The sequence below is a fragment of the Dipodomys merriami genome, unplaced genomic scaffold (assembly GCF_024711535.1).
Source record: "Dipodomys merriami isolate MVZ:Mamm:240054 unplaced genomic scaffold, mDipMer1.0.p SCAF_81, whole genome shotgun sequence".
Lineage (NCBI taxonomy): Eukaryota > Metazoa > Chordata > Mammalia > Rodentia > Heteromyidae > Dipodomys > Dipodomys merriami.
In genome coordinates, this window is record NW_027206413.1 from 3,284,516 (window position 1) to 3,296,590 (window position 12,075).

Consider the following 12,075-nt stretch of genomic DNA (forward strand, 5'->3'; position numbering starts at 1 on the left):
GTAGATCTAAGGAAGTAGAAAAACCTCTCATGCTCCTAGGATTGGGAAGATTAATGCTAATTCTACCTGCCTAGTACCTAACATAATTTATATGGGGAAATAATTTCTCTATGGAAGGTTCTTGGAAAGCAGACCTCCACATGGTTGTTCAGGCAGAGGAGAAAGTTTATCCTAAGAACCAAACCTGCCCAGCCCACAAGAGATAGAGACATGGAGAGGTGCAGAGAAAGGGGAGGGAAGGAAGGAAGGGAACTCATCATGGAGACTGATTATATAGGGAGAGGGTAGGAGGAGGGGTAGCCACAGTGGGTGAGGAAGTGACCTCAGAGACTGAGAACCTTTCCCTGGCCCAGTTACCTAGGCTACATATGGTGGGCAGGGATTTCTAGGGAAGGGGCCATGTGTGTGCAGAGGGAAAATAAAGAGAAGGAGCCATTTTTACCAGGAAGACCTAATACTCTATGAACTTTAAAGGAGGATAGAAAACATTCTTCGAAGGAATTATCTCTCCATCAATGACAATGGTCATAGGGAGATGGAATTCCTGAGGGAGAGCAAGGTTGATGGCAAATCCGTCTCCTGGAGTAAATGCCAATCAATCACTGAGAGGGAAGGCTAAGATAACATCCCCCGGAAAGAAGTTCTGCAGTGTCATTGTGATGTCGCTCTAAGATAAGCAATACTGGAATGAATTTGAAATCTATAATCCCAAATTCTTTGAATTATTAATATTTTTCTACTTCTACTAATATATTAGCTCATATTGAATTATTCTTAACCTTACTAACTTCAAACCACAGTGAATATCTATTATCTTGCAGAGTTCTGTTCAAAAGGAATTGGAAAACAGCTTAACTGTGTTCCTGATGTTAGCCAGCGATTTGCTCCCTGGAAAGTTATTTGAAGATGTGACAGAAGCTGGAAGATCAGTCTCCAAAGCGTACTGTTCACAGGCCCTGTTCCTTGTCATAAAGTTTCTCCCTGACTCTGTTGCCAGGGTCCTCATGGCATGACAACTGGCTTTCTCCAAAGCCAGGAACCCAACAACAGGAGAGAGACTGCACTGTTTTCTATGATCTAGCCACCAAAGTCATATCCAATTAAATCAACAATACTTTATGGGCCATACAGCTCTTGTATGGAAATGTACTGCAGGAAGGCAAAGGAGATATAGGTGAGGGTTGTCTTGAACACTGGCTGATAGAATTACTAAGAATGGTTTTGCTGTTTGAAAATAAAGGCCCTAACTGACTCATGAAGTCATTAGATATTTTTAAGCAGGAGCTGATGTGTCCTAGTTAGTATTTTAAAGGACTACTATTGAAGCAATAATGGAACAAAGAAGCCTTTGCTATGTATGTGTGTGTGGGCTAGTAATGGGCTTAAACCCAGGACTTTTTGCTCTTGTTTAGCTTTTTTGCATAATGCTGGTGCTCTACCACTTGAGCCACACTTTCACTTTCAGCTTGGTTAGATAACAGAGTTGCTTTGATTTTTCTGTATGTGCTGGCTTCAAGCCTCCCAGATCTCAGTATCATGAGTAGCTGTGCTTACAGGTAGGAGTCCAATGCGCCTGATTCAACTAAGATTTTAATGTTACTAAGAAAGCTGTTAAGTGGATAAATATGTTTACACAAGTCACATGTGTAAAAGAGAGTAGCCACAGAATCTGCTGACTGGGTAGAATATTTGAAAAGAATACTTACAACAAGGCTAGCTCCAAAGAGTTGCACTTAAATGCAGGGTATATTTCAGAAATTTACAGAACTGAAGACAAGAGAACAGAACAGACTGTTTAGGGCTGGGAAGGTGGCTCAGTGGTAGAGCGCTTGCCTTGCATGCCTGAGGCCCTGGGTTTGATTCCTCAGCACCACATAAGCAAAAAATAAAAAAATGTTTATTGTTATTGTTGTTGTTATTTTAGTAGTACTAGTGCTTAAACTCGGTTACTTACACTTGCTAGGCCGGAACACTCTACCTCTGAGCTTGCCATGTTATTTTAAAACAAACACTTCAGAACTGAAGTCTAAAACAAATCTGAAATAAAAATGAACTTGTGCTGTGTGCGGGTGCTTCATGCCTATAACCCTATCCACTCAGGAGGCTGGTTTGAAGCCAGTCTAGGGAGGACAGTCTAAGGCTCTTATCTCCAATTTACCGCCAGAAACTGGGAAGTATAATTGTGGCTCGAGTGGTAGAGCACTATCCTTGTGTAGAAAAGCTCAGGGACCTAGACCAGGTGCCGAGTTTAAAAGAAATAATGCCTACATTTGTTCACACGCTTTAAGCAAAATAATATAAAATGACCATAGTAATAATGCCAACGTGTTATTAACTGGAGGAATTCTTGTCACTATGTGGCAATGTAACTTCACATTGATAAATTGGTTAAAATAAGTATGAGGTTAATTCTAGTAAAAAGTCCACATTCCAAATGAGAATTGTGGAAGTCCAGGGTTAATGAACATTTTCAAGGGAGGGCATACATTTCCTTCTATGCCCAATTGTTTTGCCTAAGAATCCTTTTAACCCACTCTGCCATCTTATCTATTGCTCACTCCAAATGGTTAGCTTGTTTCTATGATAGCATTGGTAGAATATTTGGAAAGATGGAGAAAAGAAAACGAGTGTTTACTCTTTTTTCCCCCTCAACTAGCCAATTAAAGCTGCAAATCATTGCAACTGATTGGCTAAAATCCCCCAATTATAGCATAGAATATTAGCAGACATGTAAAATTCATGGATCCTCCATTGTGGAATATCTTCAGTCTTTGTAACAGCACTTTTTCTTGACTGTTTACATAATGAACGAAGCCCTTTCATTTGCCTCCTGCATTTGCTATTCTTCTGTCATCAGTTACACTTTAAATCTCCAATTTCATGTTTTGCTATGCCAAAGTTTATTGAATCCATCAAGTACTCTTCCCTTTGTAATACTTCTTTTGATAATGAGATCAACACAATGAAAAACAATCTCTAATCAGGACAGTGTTTCTGCATACTATACTAATGCTTTGATAGAACTGAGAAATTGTCATACCATGATTAACTGTCTACCACTTTTTCACTGGAGAAAAAAAATGTAATACATAGAACTGATAAATCTGTCAGTATAAGGTTCTGACAGTCTTTGAGACAACCTTAATTTTATAAAGCTTGTTTGTGATATATGCTTTGAAAGTAGAAATTTCACTGAAAGTAGTTATGTGTCATGATATTTCTGTGTATACAAAAATTTGATGAGTGTATTAGGTTCTCATTCTAATTTCTATTAGACTAGATATGGAATTCTCCTGAATATGACTTTAATAATGTTAGTCTATCACCCATTTCTGCCAGTACTTTCTAAAAAATTCAATCTCATGATCCTAACTACCTAAGGAGCTACTCAGAAAGACAGAAAACTCCATTTTCATAGAGATATGATTTTTAACTAAATAGGGAAGGTTGAAAATTATATTCTAACCAAATCGTTATTTTATTGTCGAATTTATATTCTATAATTCCTGTCTGTCCTCTCCCTCAAGGGCTACAGACACAAAAGTTGATCTTGAGTTGAGTCCTTGTGTCACACCTGCCAGTGTACTTGATAGTGATAGTTTAAACACATTACAATGACGAACTATAAGCCTAAGGGAAACCTGGAGAGATAAGATTTTGTAGTGCAGGAAAAACAGAGACCAGCAAAAAAACAAAGCAACAAAAAAATCTGCATCAAGGAATTCTCTCTTAAAATTCCAAACATATAGTTTGAGGGCTTCAGACTTTCTCCTTCCAACATGGCTTCTTCAAATGCACACTTCAGATCCCAACCACTCTTCTTCTTGCACTCAATAGATCTCCAGCCATGAACTATTTTATCCTCTCAGAGATAATACAGATAATGTGGTAGCATTCTTATTATAGCCACCAAGAAGAAAAAATATACCTTGCACAAAGAGATAAGACAGTTCTTTAAGAAGGGTATGTTCAAAATAAAACTAAAATTTCTATCATATAAGAAAAAAAAGGGCTGGAAAGGTGGCGCAGAGTACAGTGCTTGCCTTGCATACATGAGTCCCTGGGTTCGATTCCTCAGTACTACATAAGCAGAAAAAGCCAGAAGTGGTGCTGCAGCTCAAGTGGTAGAGCACTAGCCTTGATCTGAAGAACTGAGAGACAGTGCCCAAGCCCAGAGTTCAAGCCCCATGACCATTGTTTTGTTGTCTACATGATTGTGGAAGTGCTTTTCCACTAGAAAACAAATAATAAATTGTTTATTACCTATTTTAGAAAAAAATCTAGCAAGTACACATGAATCAAGAGGGCTGATATTTGCCAACATGAAAAGCAAGCATACAATAGAGCTTAGCTAAAAAATTTCAGCCAAATAATCATATTTGACTTTCTCCTTAGGGGCATGATTTTTAGCTTTTTATTATATAAAACTCTGTTTGATTTTATAATATAGTATAATGGCTTGGCCCAGTCCACAAATTACATTCACTGTTTTCTGTACTAAATAGAATTTTATTTTACAATGTGCTCAAAATTGGCTGTCTGAAATAGGCTGGTGTCCTAAGAATTCAACAACCCTTGCCCCTGGTGTGCCATAAACAGCCATCTGCTTGCCAATAATGGACAAACAGATCAAAAATTGCATGATACATATATAGCATATAATTTCACTAATCTATCAGAAAGAGTAATATGATGTCATTTGCAGGAAATAGATGGACCTGGAAAAATTATGTTAAGTGAATTAAGTCAGTCTCAGAGACACAAATGGTGCACACTCCCTCTTCTATGTAAAAGTTAAATACAAATTATAAACAAATAGGAAAACATATTCAAGTCCTATACCTATATACACAAACACAAATTGATGAGAGTATGGCATACTCAGGATAATCCCAATGGTACAACTCCTCTGGCAATTAATGAACCATTTACCAAAATGAATAGCAGGAAGCTGAAATATGTTTTCAGCTTCCTAATGCCTGTTGCATCTCCAGGATGACAATACTTTGCACACTGCCCATACCAGACAGGTTTCTTCTACACACAAAGGCCCTGGGTACCAGCGTCAAACCCGATTTCCAGCCCAGGAGAATGAGAGGGAACCAGCACTGATGACCAAGTGCTATTGCAAACAGAACCTGCATCTGCCCCAAACTGCATACTTATTGCTCTAATAGAAAAAAATATTCATGTACTACCCATGAATTATTATGTACACAGAGTCAATACATTACACTAGTTTTGTTAGTAGTGCTTGGATGGTTTTGTTTTTTGGGGGGGCTCAATCACGGGACTTGAATCATTGGGCTTGAACTCGGGGCCTAGGCACTATCACTGAGCTATCGCAAGGCAGTGTTCTACTACTTTGAGGCACAGTGCCACTTTCAGCTTTTCTGGTGGTTAATTAGAGATAAGAGTGTCACAGACATTCTTCCTGGGCTGGGTTTGAACCACAATCCTGAGATCTCAGCCTCCTGAGAAGCTAGGGTTACAGTCCTAAGCCATTGGTACCTGGCTTATTAAGGCTATTTTAATAAAGATTATCTGAGGAATTTGTGTGAATAGAAATGACAAATGGAGTTACAGAGTACAAAATGTTCAGTAGAGACATAATCTGAGAGTTAGCTCTACTGGCTCATACCTGTAATCTTAACTACTTGAGAGGCTGAGACCTGGAGTATCACCTAGGTAGGAAATTCTGTGACTCCATCTCCAATTAATCACCAAAATGCTGGACTGAAAGCAAGGCTCAAGTAGTAGAACACCATCCATGAGCAAGAAAGCCAAATGACATCATGATGCCCATAGATCAAGCTTTGGTACCAGCAAAAAAAAAATGGTGGCAATAAAATCAACAACAACAAAAAATAAAAGATAAATGGAAAAAAGAAATAAAAGAAATACAATAAGGGCCATATATATATACACATATATATATATATATATATATATATATAATTAGCATTTTCTATTCTCTGGAATTAAAATGTTTTAATTTTAGTAGTTTATTTTCATTTAATCTAGTACATCCAAAACATTTCAATAAAATAATATAAAGTTATTGAGATAATTAATATTCTTTTAAAACCAATTTCCTAGAATGCTTTATGTATTTTTACACATAGAGGACATTGTAATTGAACGATCTCACATTTCACAACTCCATGAATGTGTGGCTTGAAAGTAGTGATCATTAATTTCCTACAAAAATAATTGTTTCTGTAGTGAAACTTTATTCTTAGAAGAAAACATGGTAAAAAGTTCGCATTTACTTAGTTTTTTAATGATTTCTCACCAGAACATATTTTTCAGTATAAGTTTGCATTCTACCTTATCTAGTACTGGTACATAATTAAAGTATACTTCTGAATTCTTACTGCCACTGGATAGAAATGTGAGAGGCTCTCATTCCATTCTGGATGTTCCCCATAAAGCTGTCCCAGCTTGTGCTACGGAAATATGAGCCTGGGCTGAGTGAGGACAGTTTAATGGAATACTATGGGCAGTGAAAAGAACATATAACAACAAGTCACTTGAAATGGAGTATTTCCAGTTGTATTTGTAATTTCAAGGATGACAAAACATTTCCAGGAATTCTTATTTCCTTAATTAACTTTTTATGTTCCTTTCTTTTCTTATCTTTAAGCAGCTCCAAATTTAATGAGAATTGATTCCATCACAAAGATTTTTTTAAGTATAAAACTCTAATTGTTTAATTTTTAGAAAAACCTTCAAGTCTGTGGAAATAATACCATGCTATTTATTTTTTAAAAGACCAAAACACAATACCCAAATGTCATATGACTAATTAGATGACACCACAGTTGTGTATGTATTCATTGGTCACTATATATGCATTGAATAGATGACAGGTAATATATGTCATAGGAGTACTTGGAACATCAGCTTTTAAAAATCCAAATGCTGCCGGGCGCTGGTGGCTCACGCCTATAATCCTAGCTACTCAGGAGGCTGAGATCTGAGGATCGCGGTTCAAAGCCAGCCCGGGCAGGAGAGACCGTGAGACTCCTATCTCCAATAAACCACCAGAAAACCGGAAGTGGCGCTGTAGCTCAAGTGGTAGAGCGCTCGCCTTGAGCTGAAGAGCTGAGTTGACAGCGCCCAGGCCCAGAGTTCAAGCCCCACGACCGACAAAAAAAAAAAAAAAAAAAAAAAAATCCAAATGCCTATTTTCTATCAGAAATGATCAAACTTCCAAAAGAAAGGTGATGGTTTATTTAAAGGAGCATCAAAGGACCCCTAACCTGGTTTACATGGGTCAGATATCTCTAACAGCAGCACTAGATGAGCCCTGAGGAAGAAATAGGAATTTCAAGACCAAAAATAAGGGAAGAGAGAAAAACCAAGCAATGTACTTTGAAAGATCTCAAGTTCTTACAGAGCTTTAAGAAACTGTCTAGCAAGACATTTGGTTGAGCAATTAAGTAAGCAGAATCCCAACTTTGAAGAATCTGGGAAAACATTTCTAAAACTGTAGTGTTTTATGCAGGAATGTGAGATTTCATTTCCTTTCCATTGTTGTAGTCAGATACCTGAGTCTGAGTACCTTATGAAGAAGTTTACTAGCTCACAATTTATTTCAAGGCTGAAAGCTCAAACACTATGGTGCTGATTATTACAGGAGCTATACCCACTTTGCCATCATTGCATCTCAGCATGGCCAGAGAGGTGTCTTTGTCAAAGTATGGTAAGATAGGAGACCCAGAGAGCGATCAGGATGGGGTGTGTGTGTGTGTGTTTAATATACCAACCATCTCGTGAAAGCCTACCAGGGACTCCCAAGAACTACATCAAATCCTGAGATCAATGCTCACCAACTGCCCAATTACTTTATACTATATTCCATTTCTTCCAGTACTGCCACACTGAGAGCTAAACTTCTAATATATGAATCTTTAGGGGACAATGTACTCCCAACTGCAGTATTTGTTGTAAAATTTTTTTCTGATTGTTCTGTGGCTTCATAGCCAAGGAACAATATCACAGTGAAGAAAACTCATTGAGAATGTGACCCACTTAAATAAGTGGTTGTATTTGCATATTTAATGTTAGATATACCTCACTGCATACAGTATTCCATCCATGGAAACTTTAAAAAAAAAGCAGAAGAACAAAGAAATTGAATTTATGACACTTGGTCTTAATACAAAACTCAAAGCAACAGTAATACATATTACATAGATTAGGAAAGATAAATGGTTTGATTGATACATGGAGTAGAATATAGACTCTAGCAAAAGAGCCCTACACATACTAATATTTGTGTAGCTTTCAAGAAATGTGCAATTCAAAGGAGAAAAGATTTTTCAATAAATAAGTTGGACCACCAAACAAATACACACCTTGTCTTGCACCATAACAAAAAGTTAGCTCAAAATGGACCATAGCATTAAAAATCTAAATATATCTAAAATATTATCTTCATACAACCATTCAGATAAAAGTTAAGAATCTCTGTAGTCTTGAGTTATGTATATTGTTGTTGTATGAAGCACCAAAAGCAAAACTGCTATAACTTGAGAATGATATTGCTGTTCTACATGCATATTGCACACCTTCATGTTACACAATGATTATGAGTTTTATACAGAAAAATCTTTCATTTGCTGGTAGGAAAACTAACATCAGTTGTTAGATACTCACTGTTAAGTTTGCTTCTCAATTTCCAGCTGAACTCATCAATTTCTGCGTTGTAAAATCAATGCCATTCTTCTTCCACATAAACTTTCTGCTCTTTTGTCTGCTGAAAGTTCTTAATATCTTTCCCGAAAACCTGCGGATTAAAGTCCAAGCCTGTTTAATTCATTATTTCAGGGATTTCTCTCTTTTCTTCACCAGTCAGGGCCATTATTTTAAATTTTGCTCTGTATACCATCAGTACCCCCAGTGCTCCTAGAATCTCATTCAGTATCTTTGGAAATACTAATCATTCCATCTGGAATAACAGAGTACAATCCTTTTATATTATATGTCTAATAATGACAGTATCTCTGGACAAAAATGAGAGAGATATACAAAGAAAAATTATCTTTTGAAAGGGGTTAGTTAACTCTGGAAAATGACAACTCCATGATGTGCCTTGACAGGAAAACAATGCTCAACCGCTACTAGAATTAGATCCTTACATAAAACTTGTGAGTGTAATGAGCAACTCTATGTTTATAAATTCAACAATCTAGATAAAATGGAAATTTTTCTTTCATAGTGGTAGTTTCTTAAAATAACTTTAGTAGCATTTTATTATTTAAAACATCACAAAATTGTAATGCTTATCTAGAACCTCTGGTGAATTCTACCAAATATTTAGGGAGGAAATAGTATAATTTCTGTTATCATGAAGAATAACCTCTTGTAATGAGAGATTGGCTCAGCACAATCCCCAAAACAGACAATGAAAGCAACAATGAATAAAGTTTGAGATTGTCATTGTTCACGTGCAAGAGAGAAAAAATAACAAAACGTTAGCAAGCTGACTTTAGCAATATGTAAAAAAGAGAATACATTGTGACTGAGTAAGATTCAACCCAAGATTACAGATAAGCATTCTAAACTCAGTAACCAAATTCCACATATTAAAAAAAGAGACACACATCACAGGATGCCAGTGGTTTTGTGCCTATAATCCTGGCTAATCTGGAGGCTGAGTTTGAGGATAGCATTTTAAAACCAGCTTGGGTAAAAAAGTCTGTGAGATTTTTCTCTCTATCCACCAAATACCTGGAAGTGAAGCTGTGATTTCAGGGATCGAGTACCAGCCTTAAGCACAAAAAGCTAAGGGAGATAACCCTGGTCCTGAGTTCAAGCCTCAGTATCTCTCTCTCTGATATATGTGTACATATCATATCTAATATGCAATATGCTGACATAGTATATAATATATACTATCATATATATAGCCTGATATAGATATAGATATATCTATCTATATAGATAGATAGATAGATATTGTGTCTAACAGGATGTCAGAATTCAAGACTCTCTTCCCAACCCCCAGGCCTTTCCCCCAGCAGGAACACGGGGGAGTAGAGGCACCTGCGCATCACCCTGTGATCACACGGGACTCACACGTCAAGACAGGGTCTCCATCTAACAAGTGTGCGACGCTCCCGGAGGGCGGCTCCGCGACGTGGGTCCGAAGGCCCCGGCCGCGGTGGGCCTCCTCCGGCCCGGACCCGGACGCAGGGCCACCTCATCAGCTCCGCGGCCCGTCGGGGCCACCTCGGCAGGAGCCGCGGCTGCAGCCTCCCAGGTGCCCTGGCTCTCCTCCCTCCTTCCCGCGGCCTCTCCGCTCTTCCGGCCCCTCCCACGGGCCTCTCCGCTTTCCGGCCCCTCCCATAGGCCCCTCCGCTCTTCCGGCCCCTCCCACAGGCCTCTCCGCTCTTCCGGCCCCTCCCACAGGCCCCTCCGCTCTTCCGGCCCCTCCCACAGGCCCCTCCGCTCTTCCGGCCCCTCCCACAGGCCCCTCCGCTCTTCCGGCCCCTCCCACAGGCCCCTCCGCTCTTCCGGCCCCTCCCGCAGGCCCCTCCCGCAGGCCCCTCCGCTCTTCCGGCCCCTCCCACAGGCCCCTCCGCTCTTCCGGCCCCTCCCACAGGCCTCTCCGCTTTCCGGCCCCTCCCGCGGTCCTCGCCGCTCTTCCGGCCTCTCCGCTCTTCCGGCCCCTCCCACAGGCCTCTCCGCTCTTCCGGCCCCTCCCGCAGGCCCCTCCGCTCTTCCGGCCCCTCCCACAGGCCTCTCCGCTCTTCCGGCTTCTCCGCTCTTCCGGTCCCCCTTCCCACAGGCCTCTCTGCTCTTCGCTCTTCCAGCCCTTGGCTCTCCACCGGCCTCTCCTCTCACTGCAGGCCTCTCCTCAGGCCTCTCCGCCCGCCCCGCTGCCTCTGGCAGGCGCCTCCTCCCCCCCTCCCCTCTCGAGAACACCCGGCCTGTATACATCCGGGTGCTCCGCCTCCCCCCCAGCTGCCCTTGGACGCTCCACCCCCGCCCCTCAGCGGCCAGGCGTGCGCGGCAGTGACGTCAGCGGGGGCGGGACTTCCGCAGACCTTCCTGCCCCTCGCGTTCTCACCGCAGTCCCAATCGTGGCCCCCAGAGCTTTCAGAAGCTCATTTTAAAACTCACAGCACATGCAAGGACCGAGACTGTGCATCGCGACCTTCAAAAGCGGGAAGCAAAGTGGAAGGGCTTCTCGTGGGTAGTCTCAAGGATGGCATCGAGTTCGTGTGATCCGACATGGAGAGAGACGGACGGGTTGACGGAGGGATACAGAAACCATAAAGATGGCCCGCACACAGCCAGCAACCAACACCGTGGGCAAATGACATGCCTCGCTAAATAACGTTTGTTGAAACAGCTTGTCTAACGAAAAAAGTTCATCTTGAAGCTAGGAGCCAATGGCTCAAGCCTGTAATCCTAGCAACTCAGGAAGCTGAGTTCTGAGAACCAAGGTTCATGGCTAGCCCAGGAGGACAAACGAGATACTTTAGTCACCTCCAAAGAGCCAGCATAAACCCCAAAGTGGAGGCCTTGCTTAAGTGATAGAGTGCTAGCCACAAAATCAACATTCAAGGCTCTGAGTCCAAGCCCCCGCAACTGAAAAAGAATTGATCTTAAGATCTATATCATATCTCACTCAAATTAAACTATATATTATAAAGTTTAATTCAATGGTAATAGCCACAGAGTTGTTAGAAACAAATAGGAAAGCAAGGCACCAGTGGCTTATACCTCTAATCCTAGCTATTCCTGAGGCTGAGATCTGGAGGAACCTGGCTTAAGGCCAGCCAGGAGAGAAAAGTCCAAAATAACTACCAATATGTCAGCTTGGATAGGCATGGCTCAGTGGCAGCAAGCCAAGCAAGCAAGCTAAACTAATTCTCATAACTTGTGTATAGTTTTGTAACATGAAAAGCAGTAGCAGAAAGGAAAAATGTAATATTGTCTTCAAACTGAAAAACACTGCTCATCAAAAGGTATTATTGAGAAAATGAATAAGCAAGCCATCTAATAGAAGGTGAGACAATATTTCCAAATAGAGAACTGGCATCCAAATCAAAGAAAGAA

The 12,075-nt window shown here is 40.5% G+C and overlaps 1 protein-coding gene across 1 annotated transcript; it reads left to right on the forward strand.

The window, feature by feature from the left end:
• Nucleotides 1-9,980: 9,980 nt before the first annotated feature.
• Nucleotides 9,981-11,126, forward strand: LOC138819698 (uncharacterized). Its single transcript, XM_070011204.1, has one exon. It carries the CDS (start codon nt 9,981-9,983, stop codon nt 11,124-11,126), a length of 1,146 nt encoding a protein of 381 aa, XP_069867305.1.
• Nucleotides 11,127-12,075: the final 949 nt, after the last annotated feature.